We start from the raw sequence: 21,724 nt of genomic DNA on the forward strand, positions 1-21,724 counted from the left end.
TATTGTAATACAACTGGTCTTAATAGATTCCTTGGGTCAAGCCGAGAACATAGATACCAAGGTTTCCTTATTTGGCCTAGCTTCCTGTCCGCCATCTTGATTTTCAGACAAAACCTACTTTTTCGAACTCCTCCTAGACCGTTTGTCCGATTTTCACCAAAATCGAATCGTATCATCTCCAGACTGTGCTGACTAAAAGTTATGGATTTCGTGTCTATAGACGAAACCGTTTTCGTATAGCGTAGCAGCAAATATGAGGCATGATGCTAAAAGCACTATTCAGGCTTTATCTCTGCAATGCCTTGACATATTGACACCAAACTTTGTATGTGTCATTGTCACTTCACTCTGACCACATCACATCAGTTTTGTAACTGCGCCACCTATTGGTGAAAGTGATAATCCATTAAATCATATTTTGAATGACTGTTTATATGATTTTTCAGCCATTTCGCCTAAAATCCTCTTTGAATGTCTTTAATTGCTCATTGTTGCAGTTGGTCTGACACCTTCAGCCATGTTGGCATATCCTGTCATCTGCTTGCGCTTGGCCCCGATAATTGCTGCTTGCAGCTATATTTATTATTATTATTATTATTATCATTATAATTTCCATAAGTGTTTGTTGTCTCATGTTTTCAGTAATGACATGCTAGAAGAAATATGTTTAATTAAATGCTGAATAATAAAGCTCAAATGATGCAGGCTTGACTTGGTGAAAAAAAAAATATATATATATATATACATTATTAATAATTATTATTATTATCACTCTAAAAAATGCTGGGTTGTTTCAACCCAATTTTGGGTCATATATGGACAAACCCAAACGTTCGGTTAAAAATTTACTTTAAAAAATGTAACCCAACGGCTGGGTTTGTCTTACTATAAATAATAACAATACTACTAATAATAATAATACTTTACAAACAAGTGGGGAAAATAATAATTACGATTATCATTATTATTATTAATGACAAAATAGTATTAATAATAATGTTCTTGTAATAATAATGATTTACAATCAATTGGACAATGATGATTGTCAGCTCTGTGAGCTAAATATACAAGCATCTCTCTCTCTCTCTCTCTCTCTCTCTCTCTCTCTCTCTACCACCTTGAAAACAGTCAGAACGTCTGACAAGGCCTACATCATTTAAAACACAAAATAAATACATCTCTCTTCAAAACACTCTACAAACAGCATAAGGCCTGTTAACCTTCACACTTCGCCTTCCAACTGTGTTAAACCTTCCATCGAGGCTTGATCATGAATATAAAACTACTTGATCATGGATACAAAACTAAAAATCAACTGTAGATCTGAACACAGCTCAGTCTCAGTCTCAGGCTGTTGGCACGAGTAGAGATGTGGAATGGTGTGACCGGTCGGAGACTAAGCAGTGCCACATGTTATCACAGGACACCTCAAGAGAGTTGCGTCGATATGGACATTAGCTGTCTCTCACTTCTCTTCACCATAACAATGGCAGCGGCCTTTTAGGGAGCGCTTTCAAGACCGTTCTCCACTTATCTCTGAGGGTAAAAATAAACACAGTGAGCGAGACGTATGACCCCAACAAAGACCTCCGGCTCCAATCATATAAGAATCAAGAGGAGAGCCACAGCTTGCCTCTCGGACATTAAGACCACCATTCTTTCTACATCTCAGCTGGATATCAGGTAAGAGGATTATATCTTGCATATTATGTACAGAAAAGAATAACAGTATGATGTACAAAATTTGTGTTTAAATAAGAATAAGATTTTTTTTTTGATGCTTTAGAAAAACAATGTGTTTTCTGGTTCACTTCTGAATTTATGTTATTAACATTCATTAAGAAATAATAAAGCATTAATAATTACAATATATATTTTTTAATACAGAGTAAAAATGTCTGACAACGAAGAAGTGGAAGAGTACGAGTAAGTGTACCAATTTATCACTCAATTATCATCCATCCATCAGTGACAAATATGTCTCTTAAAATATTTATTTTAGTGATATCAGTGTCCGAATAAGAATACTGTGCATTAACTGTCTACTACAGTCACAAATGCAATAGGGTATTTTAACACCATCTACTTGTGACTCATCTGATAAGTATACTTAATCTGAGAATTCATGCAGCTGTTGGGAAAGTACTTGAGCTATGAGAACAATGGAAATAACAACACTATTTTGTCTTGTTCTCTAGGGAGCAGGAGGGTAAGTCTTGTGTTTCATAAAATAACTTTCATACACTGTAAACATACTGTTTTTGCTTACGGAAAGGTCAGACATATCAGCCTTGCAGCTACGGAGTTTTGGAAAAGTGAAGTAACCACCTACTGTAGGCTATATATGGTGGTTTATGTAAAATAAACAACATAACATAAATAACCTTGTTATAATTATGTAAAATGGTAGACAATAGTAAAACCTTCTAACCATACCAGCTGATCCGGTTTTGCATGCGTTACCCTGCCATTTTAAAACAAAAATCATAAATATTCTGACAAAGTTCGGACATGTAAGCGAGGTGACAAGATATGGAGAACCGTCATGTTAGATTCATGACTGTGAAATCTGAGATTTTCTTGTCAGTTGGAGAAGTTTTTCTCAACAAAACACAGCCAAAAGTGACAATGATATGGAAAAAGTGGAGCGGAAATATCTGAATGATCCTGCATACCATCACTAATCCATGATTGTCTTTCAGTGCCACTTGTGGACAGATCTCTTAGCTTCCATCTTAGTGATAGTTTTTTTGTTTGTTTGCTTATAACCTGCATTGCATGGCTTAGAGGTGCAAGAAGAGGAGCAGGAGGAGGTGCAAGAGGAGACGCAGCATGAGGAAGGTAGTGAACGCTTATCTGCCAAAGCCCATTCACTAACACTAAAAAAGTACTATAGTAACATGGTAATACCATATACCTGCCTTAAACACCTCGTTTATAGTCCTGCCATTATAGCCGTGTCACCATGTAACGTATTTGCATAATGCTGGCTAATTTGATTTGCCCTCAAACAAATGTAGTTGTGAGGCCAGGAAGTTTACGTAGTTTCTGTTTGTGCAAATAGGCCGCCTTGTTGGCCGAGGCTTCGCCCGCCAATGTCTGGTCGGGCCAAGACAAAATTACACAAAACTCTTGTAATCTGCTGGAAGCAGTGGTGTAGGGAGTAAGGTGCGTTGCAGATACTTTTGGCTCGATCGACCCGAGTACTTTTCCTGAACTCGTTCTTCTCCCTTTTCCCATCACATATGTACGGAAGCTTGTTTCCGCAACAGAATTAAAAATAAAAACGTTATTGCGACTTTCTTTCCTCACAATTGCGAGTTTACATCTTTTCTCGCAATTGCGAGTTATAAAGTCAGAATTACGTGATATAAAGTCGTAATTGTGTGTTATAAAGTCGCAATAGTGTTATGAAGTCAGAATTGTGAGATATAAACTCGCAATTCTGAGAAAAATCTTTTTTTCCTTAGAATTGGACTTTTTAACTCGCAATTGCGAATTTATATCTCACAATTCTCAGAATTGCGAGATATAAAGTCGCAATTGCAAGAAATAAAGTCAGAATTGTAAGAGAGTTGTAAGAAAGTTGTAAGAAAGTTTATTTCTCGCAATTCTGACTTTATGACACGCAATTGCAAAGAAAACACTGAGAATTTTTCAACCTGATCTCACGGGAAAACGTACAAATTCTACGAGGTGGCTAATTCGTACGAATTCATACGACCTCACTCGTTTGATCGCCCCACAATTTTTGCAAAATCGTACATATTTTACGAATTGCCCAATTCGTATGAATTCATACGAATGACCTACCCCTGACCCCGCCCCTAAACCTACCCATCACGTGGGTTTAGACAAATCGTACAAATTCGTACGAGTGAGGTCGTACGAATTCGTACGAATTAGCCAACTTTTTATCATTCGTACGAATTCGTACGAATTGGTCGTGAGATAGTGTTGGATTTTTACATAGTGTAAATAGAATCTATTGCTATTTGCACTTAATGTAAATAGCCGCTGCTGGAAGTTTATTGCTGTCAAAAATAAAATGGAATGACGGAACGGCAGTTTCTTTCAGTGTTTTTCCCCTCCGTTTGGCCTAAAACACTGTGTTTGTAGCCATCCAGTTGGAAATGTTGACTACAAATACAGAGTTTTTTTCAGATTGACCGTCAGTGTGTTCTCTCCATATTGGCCACTGCGTACAACATGCTTGATCCTTCACTGGAAACCGATAAATGTTTACGCTTTAACAATAAAAATCAACACCGTTATAACTAAAAGTTTGCTAGGTATTTCCTACTAAAGCAAGGCGGTATTTGACTCTGGTTGAGCAAATCCATGGTGGCCTTGGATGGCAACATGCCCTGTGCATTATGAGTGTTGAAATGTTCCTACCTAATGTATCTGGCAAAAGGGAAGAATCTAATCAGATAGCACTGATTTGAAAATGCATTTCTACTGCATAGGCATCCAAGTTTTTTTGAAAGCCTTTTTTGCCAGCAGTGAATATTAATAGAATTTTTTTTTTTTTTTTTTTTAGAATAGGTTTAAACCATCCCTTACAATGCGAAATGACATTTTTATTCCGATTGACGTGGTTACTTGTGACTTTTTAATTCCAACTGTGCTATAGTTCGATTACAATTGGTTTATTAGGGTCCAGGTAAACGCAGCCAGAGACTCTCGCATAAATGTAAACTGAACAATGTAACCTACAGAAAGAGTCACTACCGCTAATTTCAGAGTCTTACAGTCTGTCTGGAAAAAGACAAGTGAATTGATACAAACAGAGATCCGCGATCAGTGAAGAGTTTTAACGGCTCGGTCAATCAGATTTGAGGACCAGAACTAACTGTTGTGTAAATCAAAGTATGGTATTATCATCTGTACTACAATACTTTTTAGGTGTCGTCTGACTTCAATCACGCAGGCACATTTATATGATAGACAACAGTTGCGTGGCTGGTAGAGATTGCTGTGAGCGTGAAACCATCTGAGAGATTTGAGGTATGCTTTAATCTAACTGGCCTGCCACTTCCCATCATGCCCATGCCCTCAGGAACTAACTCTCTCAATCTTCCACAAAAGAGTTCACCGCAAGACTTTTTGCTTGTTTTTTTACACTCTCAAATGACTAATCTCAAAAGAATCTTTATGCAGATTGACACTTTGGCACAAATTAATAGTTGACAGTAATGCGAGCTAAATAGACCCGTCCTGCAACTTTCTCCACATTCAGAGGCTCAAGAAGAGGATGTGGAAGCAGGAGAGGTAGAGACCCAGGAACACGGTGAGTCCTGTGATGAACCCCTCAGTTTGACCTCAAACCCCTCCATCAAACAATCAGACAATTAGTGAATATTGGAAACTTTGCTATAGTGTAAAAAGGTAGATAGGTAGTAAATGTTTTAATGCCATGTCAGCAGCTGAGGCTGATTTATTGCAATAGCTGTGTTCTACATGTCCTACAAGTTAAACAAGAGTTGCATAAATACAGTCAATAATATGTTTTACATGCTGTACAAGATGTTTCACATGTACATATGATACAAATTCTAAAGCTTTTTCTGGTAAGATTTTATTAAGTCCTTAAGAGAAGTTACAAAATAAAACCGTAATACAAACATGATTGAAATAATTGGCATAAAAAAGTCCAAGTTGCTAAACATCTTTCCCAATAGTTATACAGTATTATTCCAATAACTTATGATAGGGAGACAAATCTAAGCTCTGTTGAGAAGAGATGTGGTCAATAAACAAATAATATAAACAATGGGAGGAGATTATGAAGATAATGTTATGTTGGAAGTTATTTAAATGTTGAGTAGCCAATTTTTTTATAAATATTTTTTTCTGTTATACTTTTTGAAACTCTCTTCATATTCTGATAGCAATCAATAATAGAAGTGGTCTAAATATTGAAACATGTACATGTATCTTCTGTAGAAGTCTCAGGACCAAAAAAAAAAAAACGTTGTCCAATCATTGCATTCGGACCAATTTCCTACCTGGCTTTCAACGTATGTATTTCCATACCATACTCCATTAGACAGACGCCAGTCACTGAGCGCTGCAAACAAACAGCAGTCGCCTTTTACAGTTCCTCCTGAACCAAAAAAATTAGCTTATGCTGCGTTCACGCCATGTCGTAACCGTTATAACGAGATGGCAACCCGTGATGTTCACATCCTCAGACTTGGATTTATGTGTTTCCATTTCAACTCTATCAACGCTATCTGCAGCAGTCAGGTGGTACAACTAGAGCTCTGCAATGTTGTTTGCATTCATCATTATTGTAATATTATGTGCTTTGAGACATGAGGTAGTTTAACACCGTCTCTCGTGATGCTTTGCAGAATCTGCTGTGTGTTCATGTGTTTTGAAGGAGGCGTGGCTTTAGAGTCGCTCTGAAGGGAGGGTGGGATCTCATGCTTTCAAAGCTAACCTTTAAGGACATTTAACGTCATCAGGAATTGCTCTATACATTATGGCATATTCTCTTGGATGAACTGGAAAAGAAATACGCTTAGAATTAAGAATTGAAAAAAAAAAAATCCACTTATCCAAAATTGTTCTCACCAAAATAATATTTTTGTTTAAATACCCAATATTTGTATTATTCCAAATAAAATAGTTTTGAGGTGAGAAGTTATGATTATGCATGATGGTCATAGTAAAGGTTGGCTTGGCTAAAGTCAGGAACAAATCTAATAATCATAAACCAAAAAAAAAAGAAAAAAAAAGAAGCAGAGTTATAAATATTTTGTATAAAGTTAAACAATGCATATTTATAATACAAATAAAATCCAACTTTCTGCAAATCTTCCATGTAACACTAAGGGTTAAACCAGAAGCAGATGAAAAAAGAATATAAGCAACATCAATCTTTTGGAATTTGCACTTTGCTTTCATATTTAATTGTACCATCTGCCAAATGACTTATCAAAACATGTCACATAGCCACAGAAATGCCTTCTAGATTGCATAGGCAGAAAGAGAAAGTTTGGGCAGAGTTTTGATATATTGTCATATCTATATTAAATCTGTGGGCAGAACCATGTTGAAGTTTCATCCAAGCGTTGCTGTTTTTGTAAAAGGGTTATTGTTTGCACTGATAAAGACCTAAACCAATAAATAGAATCAAATAGCAACAAAAAAAAAGACAAAAAAAAAGACAAAAAAAAAAAACCGTTGGTGTAGTAATTGGTTAACAGGCTCATCTGTTGTCTAATTCAGAAAACACTTTCTTAGGAAATTAAGTGAGAAAATGAAATTTCTAAATATCTCATTTTGTTCAACAGAATAAAATTGTATAGATAAATCATATGTATTTTAGTTTTAAAAGTTTAAATCAACTTTAAAATCAATTTTAAGGTAAGTCGATAAACTGTAAGGCTACTCCCCCCCCCCAATAGATTAAAAAAACATAGCCTGGCCATGGCCTGGTCTCTCATTGAGACGTGGTCTGGGAACCACATGTTCATTTTCTCGTATTTGAGGCGTGGTTTACGAATGCCCAGAGCCGTTTATTGGGCGCTACGAATGTCTATCGAATGCGCCTGTACGTAGCTCATAGCCAATCGTTTCAATTATACCAGATGACGTATGTAGAGCGACAGAAATTCGACGAGGAAGAAGACGAAATAAACTTGCGTTCTAAACTACTTAGAACACTATCTAAGGCCGCGTCTGATGCCATGTTGGATCCATAGATATAAACAAACTGCTTCGGTGTGTCGCATAGACGTCGTCATCGTCTTGCTGCTCCCTCCCCGTTCTGTGATTGGTTCCCTTTTTGAGGGGAAAATCTGGTCCATGGTGTCCAGGCTGCCTAGATAAAATCACGCTGCGCTCAAGGCAGCATGGGGAAACCCAGGCTAAAAAAAACATGCATTATCGTTCAGAATATAATTTTCACTTTTATATAGTTGTTAACCTTTTAAATGACTAATATCTTATGAACTGATCCATCAAATGATATTTAACTGAACTCATAACACACCCAACAAATCTCAAAATATTTTGCTCCATGTAGTTGAAGTGAAGCATGGTAATTTCCCCGTCGTTCTTCTGTCATCAGTTTCTCCTTCTGTCCCTCTGTTCTCTATGTCACTGTCAGTGATGCTGAATACCTTTCCATCTTTCTTTCAGATGGGGAAGATGCGACAGAAGATGGAGGAGGTATTGCATTGGTTAAAGTCAGGAAACCTGAGATTTACCGCTCTCCACTAATTGTTTGCGACGTGTTGAAACCTGTATTACGGCACACACACCCTTCTGAATGTATCTTCAAACTAAGCATTAGATCATCCCAAATCCTTTTATGATAACATTCATTAGAGAGAGAGAGAAAAAAAAGACAGCTGTTTTGGTTGTAACCTAGTTTGCAGATTTAATGACAGCATCTATAAACTGTAAAGTAAAAAGAAGTAAAAAGTATTTTAAAGATCCCTCATATCACTTTGAATGACTTCTGATTGATTGATTGTATGTTTCATTTTTCAGAAGAGTCCAAACCCAAATTCCTAAAGTAAGTTGATTTGTTACATTTCTAAAGATCAAGATCAAAAGTACACGATTTCATGTCATGCAGAATTTTGAAAGCCCATCGTTATATTTTTCAGACCTTTCATGTTGCCGAACCTCGTGCCCCCAAAGATTCCAGATGGAGAAAGAGTTGATTTTGATGTAAGTAAAATCCCCAGGAGGTTTACTGAGACTAAACTACTTTGGTTATGATGGCACCATACCCTCACTTCAGTTCTGCTATCCAAAGTTTTTTATCATCATTAGGGGTTCAAGCGCGCAGTGCTGAAACCCTATTGTAATTAAGTTTCTCAAGGATCAGCATTCCCCCCTAAAAGTGATCAGGCAGACCAAACTGTAAGTCGTAGAGACTTGAAACGTTGATGGCTGGTAGTACACCGCCTACAACGTCACCAAGGCCCGCCCTGATTGGCCTGACGGGGGCGCTACAGCGGTCAAAAGTACAAAATAGCTCATAATTCCTAAACCATTAGGCGTAGGCTCAAGTGTTAGTCAAATCCTTGAATCAAGGCGGACAAATTGTCATTTGGAGTAATGTTCAGGTATTTTGTTTTTTTTGAAAAACCTACTTTTGCGAACTTGTGCTAGGTTTTTGGTTCACGGTCCCTAAGGGCGGCCACAACGTTCGAAGTGGGAGGAGACACTTTTACTAAAATGGTTATAACTCAAGAATGGAATGAGATATTTTCACCAAACTCAGCGCACCTATTTAAGAGCTCATTCTGTGGTCGCGTTGAAAAGGACGTGGCGGAAAAACAACAACATGAAAACGGCTATAACTACTTCACCACTAGTCCGATTGACTTGAAAATTGGCATGCCGTGTCTTTGTTCGAGCTGCCATGATTGTCTATGCGTTCATTGATGTATCTCAAAAAACATGTCCGCCATCGGCCAATGAATTACTGTTCTGTTAAAAAGCTTTAAAAAACCACATATTTCTTTAGTAAATTGCCTGTAATGGCTGTAAATTGTCTTTTTCTTCTATGATTTAAGTGGTTTCATGCTTGCTAAATAAAACTGAATATCTTTTATGTGCTTTAAGGCCTTAAATTGCTTGAACCGCGATAATTGCTGCTGGCGGCTATATTTATTATTATTACTTTGCAAGTGAATTGGATTCGTTTTTTTTTTTTTTTTTTTTTATGTCAAATCACACACACATATATATATATATATATATATTAAAAAGTGCTGAAATATCTTGCTAAACAAAAACATTCATTCGTAGACACCAGCCAATCTGAACCTGCACATATTGTCAGGCAACCTGTCACAGATACAATCTCAAAGGTTAATTTTTCCCCCCACAGGATATCCATCGTAAGCGTATGGAGAAGGACCTGAATGAGCTCCAGACGTTGATTGAAGCTCACTTTGTAAGCCGTAAGAAGGAGGAGGAGGAACTCATCAGCCTAACAGACAGGATTGTGAGTGAACAATGCTGTCCCATCACATGGCCTCTGTTCATTATTATGTAAAGCTTCTATTCACAAATGAATTACTTACAAAATACAAAAACAGAGAAAGGACAGGAATGCGCCCATTGAGACAAATGTGACCCAGACTGAAAACATTCCAGTAGGTCCATTAATAATCAGTTCAAGCCTGAATGTGACTCAACAGACAAGTGTCGAATCAATCAGATCTGTCATTCAATCAGCTGCTCTGTCATTTTGAAGAATAACCGCCACCATTAGCTCTTGTTGAGTGATCGCTCCCTGCAGATAAAGCTGTCAAAGTTGTAACATGACTGATCCCGCAGGAGAAACGGCGTTCCGAGCGAGCAGAGCAGCATAGGATCCGCAGCGAACGCGAGAAGGAACGACAGAAGCGTGTGGAGGTCAGTAGAAACCAAACGCACTGGGACGTTGAGCAATCAAGCAAACTAGTATTAGCTTTGCAAATCCTTTCCTGTTTTCAAATGTTCAGGAAGAAAGAGCTCGCAAGGAGGAAGAGGAAGCCAAAAAGAGAGCAGATGACGATGCCAAGAAGAAGAAGACGCTCACCAATCTGCACTTCGGTGGTTACATGCAGAAGGTCAGAGTTGAGACAGTATGAATCTCGCTCAGAAAAAGGCCTTTTTTTGTCTCCCAACATGTTAAGTAACAGACATGTTGTCAACATTTATATATGTATAAAAAAATGTTTGCAGATAGAGAGACGGAGTGGGAAGAAACAGACTGAGAGAGAGAAGAAGAAGAAGATTCTTGGCGATCGGCGCAAACCTTTGGACATCGATAATGCCAACGACTCCATTCTCAGGTTTGAAAAGTCATTCTACAAGTAGGAGCAGATGTAGTGCTACAACAGGTCAGGCATTTCAATTTGTCCACAGTTAAAAGGATACTCCACCCAGAAATGAAAATTTGTCATAATTTACAAAAACGCAAACAGTTTTGCTTCCCAATGACTTCCATTGAATAGACAGAAAAGAAAGTCATGCAGTTTTTGAACGACATGAGATCATGAGAGAATTAAAAAATTTGGGTGAACTTAAGCACACAAAGCAGAAAAACAACATCAATATGATAAAAAAGCACATTTATTATTAATAATAAATAGTGTTGTCAAACGTACCAGTAGTATACAGTCAGTACTAAAAAAAAGTTGACGACACCAGCATTTCTGCAGTACCGGATATATTGTTTGAGCGCTCCTTGAGCATCAAAGGTTTCTATTTACAGCATGTTTACAAGTGTTGGGCGTTGTAGCCAATCACAATCATATCTGTTGAGCATGTGAACGCAATGGCCTATCAGAGATGCCAATCAGTAAGTTAGTCAGAATCCGTGGTTTCACTTTATTTTGATGGTTCCTTTAATACATTCTGTTGACCATAAGTAACGCTGCACCTACATGTCTACTAACTCTCATTAGTGTATTAGTAGAGTTTTAGTAGACTGGTAGGGTTAGGGTTAGAATAAGTTGACATGTAGTTGCAAAGTTAGTTATATTCAGAAGAATTTCTGTTGAAGGAGCATCACAATAAAGAGTTAGCAGATATTCACAGTGCACAATACTCTAATGAGAGTTAGTTGACATGTAGTTGCTAAGTTACTTATAGTCAACAGAATGTTCAAAAGGGACCATTGAATTGGAAACTGCAATGACTGACAGTAATAATCAACAGAATTCAACAGTGTTTTTTTTCTCTGGTACTGAAATTGGCACAGAGAAGCACAACATTTTACTGCCATTGGTAGCAAGTCTGACTACTGAAATTTTGTTACTGTGACAACCATAATAATAATCTCAATAAACAAATTCCCCCACCTAGTAATGTAGTTCAATAGCACAACTCTGTCTCATCCAGTCAGATTTTTTTACTACTCCTTAACTTTTAGATTACTATTCTATACAAATAGCAATCAAGCAGATTTAACTATAAGAGAACGACACTTTCTCTCTATTTCTCATCAGGGAGAAAGCAAACGAACTGTGGAGCTGGATGCGTCAACTAGAAGCAGAGAAGTTTGAGTTACAGTACCAGTTTACCAGACAGAAATATGAGGTAAGGCTTTATCACCTGGAGTTTTACTAGACCCACAGTCTCAACGTGAAATCAGAAACAACCCTATTTACTTTCTTTAAACTTTTTTCTAGTCTCTATGTGTACGAGTCATCAGTGCATGTTATTCAAAGGATAACTCATTCATCACGATCTCATTATCCTGTTCAGTGAGATATTTGGTGTTTTTCATTGTGCATCTCTCTACAGGTCAATGTCCTGAGGAACAGAGTCAGTGACCACCAGAAAACGTGAGTTTATCTATGATTGTCCAACCTGATCTCATGAAAAAACGACTATTGTACGAGGTAGCGATTTCAGGGATTAAAGTTCTCCGTCGCTACGACGGATTTCCGTTAATTGCAGAAAGTCTATGACGGATTTCCGTCATTGCGGGTTCCAGTCTGTCCTTAAAGTCTTAAATTCACTTTTCATAATTTTAAGGCCGTAAATAGGAAATATAATTTCAGTGACACGTACACTTATAATGCAGGTAGGGCTGGGCGATATCGATATAAAAAATATATCGATATATTTTTTAAATGCGATATGGAATTAGACCATATCACATCGATATAGTTCAAATTTGCGCTGTGATCCTTGCTCCCCGCGCCTCCGCTCCTCCTTTTCCACACTGCGTGCGTGTTTAGAGCATGTTATGTTATGAGAGGCGAATCATGACTACTTCAGAAAACCCAGCACAATAGGAACTACCAGGCAGGCAGTGACATAAGTGTACGCTGAAATAAAGTTTTTCACCTCAGAAAAACGGACTTTCTTGTCCTGTCAGCCGTTATCCTGTTCTCGTAGCGCACACTCAATTGCACGCGCAAATTCAGCGGCGCGCGCTGTATTGCTTCACTGATCAAGTGCAAAAGAAACTACGAGCATGCAACGCCGTTACGTTGTAAATTACACGAAATAAAAGTAATGCAGGTATGATTCTCATTCTATTCACCAGTTTCCATGTTTCATTAACAGTTATTGTTAATATTGTGTATTCACCATGGTAACTGTCGTTTCCATATAACCCCAAAATGCCACTATTTTTCTTTGTGTTATTTTTTATATTTATAAATGACTGTAGTGGCTCATACCAACATTGTATTAACAAAAACTAGTTTGGGACTGCTATTTAATAGCTTTAGCCTAGGCCTAATGTTTACAGTGCTATGCATAAGTTTAGACACCCATAGTAAAGTTGTCTAAAAAGAGGAATAAAAAATCATCTTTTGGAAACTGAACTTAATGCCTTAATTTGAAAAATTAGGAAAAATCCAACCTTAAAGGACACCAATTTTCTTTGTGAATAAATAATGTATCGTAAATAAATAAATGTTCTTCCTTAAAATACAGGGTGCATAAGTTTGGACACCCCTATGTTAAATTCCCATAGAGGCAGGCAGATTTTTATTTTTAAAGGCCAGTTACTTCATGGATCCAGGATACTATGCATCCTGATAAAGTTCCCTTGGCCTTTGGAATTAAAATAGCCCCACATCATCACATAGCCTTCACCATACCTAGAGATTGGCATGGTTTTATTTCAGTTAGCCTAATAGCTAGTTTGATTTGCATTGAGAGATGATCTTATGGAAAGTATCTCTAGGTATGGTGAATGCTATGTGATGATGTGGGGCTATTTTAATTCCAAAAGCCAAGGGAACTTTATCAGGATTCATAGTATCCTAAAAAATAAATAAAATAAATACTTAAAAATAAAAATCTGCCTGCCTCTATGGGAATTTAACATAGGGCTGTCCAAACTTATGCACCCTGTATTTTAAGGAAGAACATTTATTTATTTACGATACATTATTCATTCACAAAGAAAATTGGTGGCCTTAAAGGTTGGATTTTTCCTAATTTTTTAAATTAAGGCATTAAAGGTATAGCGGAGGATCTTTTTACTTCCGGGTGGATACCCTATACTATTGGTCCTCCTAATTGTCAATCATTCTGGTGAATCAATCAAACTTTTCAAAAAGTGGAGAGGGCGGGACTTATCTAAAATTCGGAAAGATCCTCCGCTATACCTTTAAGTTCAATTTCCAAAAGATGATTTTTTATTCCTCTTTTTAGTCAACTTTAGCATGGGTGTCTAAACTTATGCATAGCACTGTATTTATTAGTACTAGTCTTTACTATTAGTCATATTCTTACAATTTATGTTAAGTAAAGGGGAAAAGTAACTTACTTGTGTGTTAACAAATTTTGTGTAAACGTGTTATAATTTGCATATATATATATATATATATATAATATGCAAATTATTAATTATATTAGTATGTTCCATGCCTGGTTTTCATAGATTAAAATATAGCTTTTAAAATACGCCTACTGGCAATATTAAAGCGGTTTAAAACGTCTCCCCTTAAAACGCTACTGGTCTCGACTATTTAAAAAGTTAAAGGAATATGACTTGGCCTAAAAAAAAAATTTCAGTCAGAAGAATTTTTTTCACTTTAATCCCTGCGATTTTGAATGAATGCATTCGATGCGATTTGTATGAAAGGAAGCGTGAGGGTCCACCCCTAAACCTACAGTCATTATGTATGTTCATATGCACTAACTTCCATCAGTCTGAATGAATCCAGTCCGATTTCAGACTCTGACAATTCTGTTTATGTGATATTATATTGTACTTTTGCAGGGCGCACTTTCCTGTCAATAACAAAATAAACACACATCAAAAGTGACAGCGGTGAGAAAACAGCAGTTAGAGGATTAGTTCACCTCAAAATGATAATTTACTCACCTTAATGTCATCCAAGATGTCCATGTCTTTCTTTCTTCAGTGGAAAAGAAAATAAGTTTTTTGAGGAAAACATCTCAGGATTTTTCTCCACACAATGGACTTCAATGGCAAACAGAATGTTGAAGTTCAAATCAATGCCGTTTCAAAGGGCTCTGAAGTGCTTCCAAGGGCTCTGCACGATCCCAGCTGAGGAACAGGGTCTTATCTGGCGAAACGATTGGTCATTAAAATTTTTTTTTTTTAAATGTATATACTTTTTAACCACAATTGTTTGTCTTGTGCTGGTCTGCGACGCGTCACGTATTACGTCATCACGTTGGAAAGGTCATGAAAAAAAGAAGAAGAAAATAATAATAATAAATGAAAACAAAGATGTCGGACGATTTTGAAGTTGGAAGGGAAAATGAGATGGAATTTTTCACCCTTCCCTACCTTTTTGAACCGGAGTACACAGACAAATAACTAAGAAAGATGACGTGACTTGTTTCCAACGTGATGACGCAATGCGTGGCGCGTCGCAGACCAGCACAAGACGAACAATTGTGGTTAAAAAGTATATCAATAACTCAGGTACAGCAGCCAAACAAAATCTAAAGTAAATGATTTAAGGGTCAAGAGCCCAACTAAAACAAACACTGATCACCATAATGGTGACTTAAAATTATGTTTTTCTCCTTTAGAGATTCTGCTTGTTAACATCAGGTGTCTTCAATGTTGGCAATCATTTTTTTTTTTTTTTTACTCATTTTAAATGGTTAACTCATAAGGAATTAATTTGATGAATTATTACTCAATTCTAATTTGTTAAATTTAATTACTAATATTGTTTGTAATCTATTGCCACAATTTTATTGATTAGATATAGCGTATTCATTTTTACAGTGTGCTTTTAAAAGAGAATTACACTTTAATTTGTACTATAAAGCAGCTCTCCACTCTGTTCATGTTTTATCTAGACGGACTAAACAGAAGAAATTAACTAGAAAAGATTTCCAAGTGAAAGCCAAACCTACTTATTACATAATCACCACGGGCCAATGGTAGTACGAAGTTGTTTACTAGCTGAAAAGTTTCCGGAAAAGTTTGCTTTGGCAAGCTGTTTCCAAGTCCCGAATTGAACTCCAAACGAACTTCGTTTTGGCCTGGTTTTGTTCTAAATGATGTCACACCAGTTAATTCTTACCCCAGTATATTGGGGCCTCAATGGTTATTTTTTCTTCTTTTTTTTTCTTTCTTATAACCATAAAATAAGCTTCCCAAACTAAACCTGAGAACTGGAGAAAGCCACTGTGATAATGTCACCGGAGTAACCGCGAGTATAATTATCATTTTTGTCTTGTTGACATTTCTAAACAGAAAGCTGACATACAGTAGTACTGTGCAAAAGTCTTAGGCACATTATTATTTTCACCCCAAAATAAGTTTTTAAGCTAGTTATTTATATCTTTTGCTGTAGTGTGTCAGTAGGAAATATTGTTTTAAATGTCCAAACATTCATTTTGCCATTAATTGTAATAATCCAGTGAGATTTTTGTATGCACAAGGAGTCAATCTACTCATCATCAAATCATAAACTTAGCACTCAGAAGGTTGGCAAGTTTGTGATAGTTGCCCACCCAACTGGTTCTGGCATTACTTTGGTTAACACATACCTGTGCCATTCTCTCAGGGTTTGGTATAGCTTCTTTTTTTGAACCCTGCTGGAGGACTTTCTCATGCAAATCAAACTGTGACTCATCCACTCCTGCCTCAGGCATGGGGCACAGACACAGAGTGTTCGTGAATGCATTGTCAGACAGAGTGACAGACCTGTCAGCTGGCAGAGCTGCTTCTGAGGCAGAAAATGATCGTGGGAGACCGAACTAAAGCGCTCGAGGGCATGAAGGCTTTGAGTTGCAATCTACTGCACTGCAAACTCAGCATTTACTGTACCTGTGCATGTCCAGCACTAACCTCTCACACACGATTAGTCAGCAGAGGGAGAAGCTCTGCTCCAAAACCTAGTGATCTGCCTATATTGACAGTAGTTTAAGACATTGTTGCACTCTTATATCTTAAACAAGATCATTCTTTGTGTAGTTTAAAGGGTTAGTTCACCCAGAAATGAAAATTATCCCATGATTTACTCACCCTCAAGCCATCCTAAGTGTAAATGACTTTCTTCTTTCAGACAAACACAATCAGTTATATTAAAAAATAGGCTGGCTCTTCCCAGCTTTACAATGGGAATGAATAGTAACTTCCAGTAAGTGCCGCACGCAGGTCTAGTTCCGGCGGAAGAATGACCTCTGACCCAACGCAAGTCAAGTCAAGTCACATTTATTTATATAGCGCTTTTTACAATACAGATTGTTTCAAAGCAGCTTTACAGAGATAACAGGAAAATAATGCAAAAAAGTTTGTTTCCAGAAGAAAGAAGCGTCACAGTCCAGTGACGTTTCATTTTTGTTTTAAAAAAGAATATAATTAAATATATATAGCCGCTCTGGAGTAAACCGTGATGTCATCGTCCAGCTCAGTTCAGTTCTTATATAATAGTGTCAATGCAGGCAGATCAATATTATTGTTGAATATTCAATTAAACGTTAAATTTAATGTCCCCAACTAAGCAAGCCAAGCCAATGGCAACAAAGGTGGAAAAGGCGACAGTGGCAAGGAACCAAATCTCCATCAGGTGGCAGAATGGAGAAAAAAACCTTGGGAGAACCCAGGCTCAGTCGGGGGGCCAGTTCTCCTCTAGCCAATGAACGAACAGTGTATGATTATGATTCAGGCAGCATTATAGGTCAGAAGTCAGATTGGATTGGAACAATCAGAATATTATCCAGTTCAATCTGGTTAAAGATCAGAGTCATCACACCAGGATGGAGACGGGTTTGTCGTATCGATGAAGCCTTCAATGAGAGTCTAGTTGACACAATCTCTGCTGACACTTCAGGGATGCGTTGTGGTCGTGTCCAGGCGCATGTCCTCCATCTGGTCTGGATACGGCCCGTATCCGGCTGACTACATCATGCGTTGTGGTCGTGTCCAGGCGCACGTCCTCCATCTGGTCTGGATACGGCCTGGATCCAGCTGATTACAGTAAACCTCAGAATAAGCAGAAAGACTAACATTAGCGTAGACGCCATTCTTCTTATGATGTAACGAGTACATCGGGTGTAATAGGAAGTGTTCCCGGTTCCGGCTGACTTAATTTATGCAGCCTAATAATCATTTAACTGATTTGAATAATAGGAATGTATACTTTTCTATGTGTATGCCAGGTTAAAGAGATGTGTCTTTAGTCTGGATTTAAACTGACAGATTGTGTCTGCTTCCCGGACAATGTTAGGAAGACTGTTCCAGAGTTTAGATGCTAAATAGGAGAAGAATCTACCGCCTGCAGTCGATTTTGATATTCTAGGTATTATCAACTGGCCAGAGTTTTGAGATCGCAATAGACGTGAAGGACTATAATGCGTTAAGAGTTCGCTCAAGTATTGGGGAGCTAAACCATTTAGTGCTTTGTAAGTAATCAGCAATATTTAAAAATGTATATGATGTTTAATAGGGAGTCAATGCAGTGTTGACAGAGCGGGGCAAATATGGTCATACTTCCTGGTTCTAGTAAGAACTCAAGCTGCTTAATTTTGGACCAGCTGTAGTTTGTTTATTATGCATGCAGGGCAACCACCCATAAGAGCATTACAATAATCTAGCCTTGAGGTCATGAACGCATGAACTAACTGTTCCGCATTTTTCATTGAAAGCATATGTTGTAATTTATATATATTTTTAAGATAGAAGAATGCGGTTTTACAGATGCTAGAAACGTGGCTTTCAATTGAAAGCTTGGACTAGTGGAGCATGTAGGAGTAGTGTAAGCTCAGGTGAGAGTCGACCTCTCGCGGTTCAAACTAATAGAGCTGGGCAACAAACTCAAGCTCCTCCCACATTTCTCTGTAAAAATTCTCGTTTTAGACTTCTAATTCGTGGCCGGTGTTTTGTTCATCAATACGTCATGCGTCGGGTCAGAGGTCACTCTTCCGCCGGAACTATACTCACATACGGCCGTTACCGGAAGCAGTGAATATAGTTTATAAAACTATAAATATCGACAATCAACACAATAATTAATGATCTTACCTGACTAAATAAGTAACTTGAGCATCTACTCAGGATTTTCTCCATCATCAAATATTTCTTGGATGCCGTACCGATGATTACGCACATTTTTCTGCGTTCTAGCTTCAGATCTTTTCTGTTTTTCAGCAGTACAGGTACTAATTCTCCCGTTGTTTCCGCTGATAAAGCATGATAAATGTCCACTCATTTTCACGCCACTTTGCGCCCATAGTGACAGGCCAGCCAATGATTCTCTCAGACTCATGACATACTGTACATAATTATATACATACTATTACTTACTTCTAAATATTGACTTCAGTTAACAAAACATGGTTCATGGCGGTGATGTAAACTAAAGGCTGTTGTTTTCTTGGCTATTTTTTGTTCTATAGGACAAAGAGAACTAAGAGAGGCCTCAGGAAGTGAACGCTGTGCTGAAAGACACACTCGGATCCTCACAAACACACAGACATCATGAAGAGGACGTCCAGGAGAGCTGTGTATACGACTTCACTGATTCATTTGCTTTTAATTAGTCCACTGAATAAACACTGTAGATTTTGTCTGTGTACAACTGAACACACAGAAGAAGAAACAATAAATAATAATAAAAACACTCAGAAAATGAAGCTCCAATGGTATTTGTGTTGTGTACTCTATTGTCCAAAAGTAAATAAAAAATAAAGACATTTGTAATCTTGCAAAAGATTTCTATTTCAAATAAATGCTGTTCTTTTGGACTGTCTATTCATTAAAGGAACACTCCACCGTTTTTTTGAAATAGGGCTTATTCACCTTCTTTCCTACATTTAGATAGGTGGGCAAATGCATTTTTGTCTCAGTGCATGCATTGTTTTAGTTTGACAGGGTCGGCTCTAGCTTAGCTTAGCATAATGAATGGAATCCTTTGTTGCCAGCTAGCATGTCCTGAGTAAAAGTGATATAAAAAATAAAAATAAACAACCTAATTACTTCTTGTGGCCTGCGTATTCACAACAAGTACAAATAGTGATGCAGATTAACACTAGGCGATTTCCTAGGCAGATATTGACTTATATATTAAGGACTATATTAGGGGGAAGCACAGGCGAAGCACAGGCGAAGCACTGCTACTTGGGCGTGATATCTCTGCACCCAAGTAGCAGTGCTTCGCCTGTGCTTCCCCCTAATATAGTCCCAAGTCAATATCTGCATAGGAAATCGCCTAGTGTTAATCTGCATCACTATTTGTACTTGTTGTGAATACGCAGGCCACAAGAAATAATTAGGTGTTTTTTTATTTTATTTTATATATTACTTTTACTCATGACATGCTAGCTGGCAACAAAGGTTTCCATTCATTATGCTAAGCTAAGCTAGGGCCGACCCTGTCAAACTAAAACAATGCATGCACTGAGACAAAAATGCATTTGCCCACCTATCTAAATGTAGGAAAGAAGGTGAATAAGCCCTATTTCAAAAAACGGTGGAGTGTTCCTTTAAATAATTTTCCATATTTCCAATTAAAACAGTTTCCATAAAAAAATATTAAGCAGAACTGTTTTCAAAAGGAATAAGAAATGTTTCTTGAGCAGCAAAACAGCATATTATAGATTCATAATAGAAAGATCATGTGAAGACTGGAGTAATGATGCTGAAAAATTACATTTCAAAATATATCCGGACGACAACAACAAAATACAGTTTTTTTAATCAAATAAATGCAGCCACAAAACATAACGTATTCAGACACCTTCAACATTTCTCATATTATCACAGTTTATTCCCTATAGTGTAGAAAATGGTAATACAATATGAAAAGAACTCAGAGTTATCAAATCAGTTGATATTTCACTGGTTTTGTCCATCCTTCTGTTAGACTGTGTCATAAATGAATTATGTTGAATATCTGTCAGCTGTTAACTTTAAGTACACAATGCTTATTTTTTCTTCAGTCTGTGGTGTAAAAAGGTCGCATTAGCAATTAAAGAAAAAAACCCTTATGCAAACCATGGTCAGGTCAAAGCGTCTGAATCATTTTTGGCCCAAAATGTTAATAAATTTTACTGGTAGTCCACTGTATGAAGAATTTTGGGGTATAATACATCACAGTTTACTTTATTTTGCTATCCTCACTTATAGTGTGCTGCACCCACTAATAAAAAAAACATAATTTTTGGTCTGACTGTAAATTACTCGGAGGCAGAGCAAGACATTCATGCATATGCACAATAAACATTTCCACACCCAGCTCTTTTCTTTCATTGACCCCTCAGGCCTTTCTGTGGTTTGAAAGGCAAAGAGGTCAAGAGATTCTCCTCCCAAATGATATGCAAATATTACCATTCGGCACAGGAGCACGTGCTCTATGAAGTATGAACACTTTCTGCTATTCACATCATCATCATGTGCTAGTGCTTTAACATTGATAAGTGCCCATCTGAAACAAAACTCAATAAACATACAAAACAATGATTCTACTAAACAAGCATGAGCAGAACAGGCTAAACGCAGCGCCCTTGCTGACCCTTGCTGAAGCCAGCGTTCAATCTCTCCAATATTGCAACAGGAACTTTATAATTACTCTGGGAAATGTGTGCGTGTCATAAAACATCTCCTGGCTCACAGCCCGTAGTTTCTAGTGTAGGGTGGAGACGAGTAAACATACTAAATATGACTAATAAATACAATAGCTTTCTTCAGAAGTCTGCTTTCTGATGGCGAAATGACATTCCATAATCTGTCTCTATAATAAAGACATGTTTGAGGTTTAACGGCTGTTGGACATACTCTACACGGTAAAAAAAAAAATACAGT

At 37.4% G+C, this 21,724-nt stretch overlaps 1 protein-coding gene across 6 annotated transcripts; it reads left to right on the plus strand.

Moving 5' to 3' along the window:
* Positions 1–1,327: 1,327 nt before the first annotated feature.
* On the plus strand, positions 1,328–20,338 carry tnnt2a (troponin T type 2a (cardiac)). 6 transcript variants are annotated; one of them, XM_084427885.1, is made up of 14 exons: positions 1,328–1,683; positions 1,888–1,932; positions 2,788–2,841; positions 5,243–5,293; positions 8,155–8,184; positions 8,509–8,533; positions 8,628–8,691; positions 9,863–9,979; positions 10,315–10,392; positions 10,482–10,589; positions 10,705–10,814; positions 11,973–12,063; positions 12,271–12,311; positions 19,321–20,338. In XM_084427885.1, the coding sequence occupies exons 7-14, from the start codon at positions 8,635–8,637 to the stop codon at positions 19,352–19,354; spliced, it is 636 nt and encodes a 211-aa protein (XP_084284011.1). In that variant the 5' UTR covers positions 1,328–1,683; positions 1,888–1,932; positions 2,788–2,841; positions 5,243–5,293; positions 8,155–8,184; positions 8,509–8,533; positions 8,628–8,634; the 3' UTR covers positions 19,355–20,338. The 6 variants fall into 6 exon arrangements, with proteins under 6 accessions (XP_084284011.1, XP_084284016.1, XP_084284014.1 ...); XM_084427890.1 differs by having other exon boundaries at positions 1,382–1,683; positions 2,703–3,680; positions 3,883–5,293; XM_084427888.1 differs by having other exon boundaries at positions 1,382–1,683; positions 2,703–2,841.
* Positions 20,339–21,724: the final 1,386 nt, after the last annotated feature.

This window comes from Rutilus rutilus (assembly GCF_951802725.1).
Source record: "Rutilus rutilus genome assembly, chromosome: 13".
Classification (NCBI taxonomy): Eukaryota; Metazoa; Chordata; class Actinopteri; order Cypriniformes; family Leuciscidae; genus Rutilus; species Rutilus rutilus.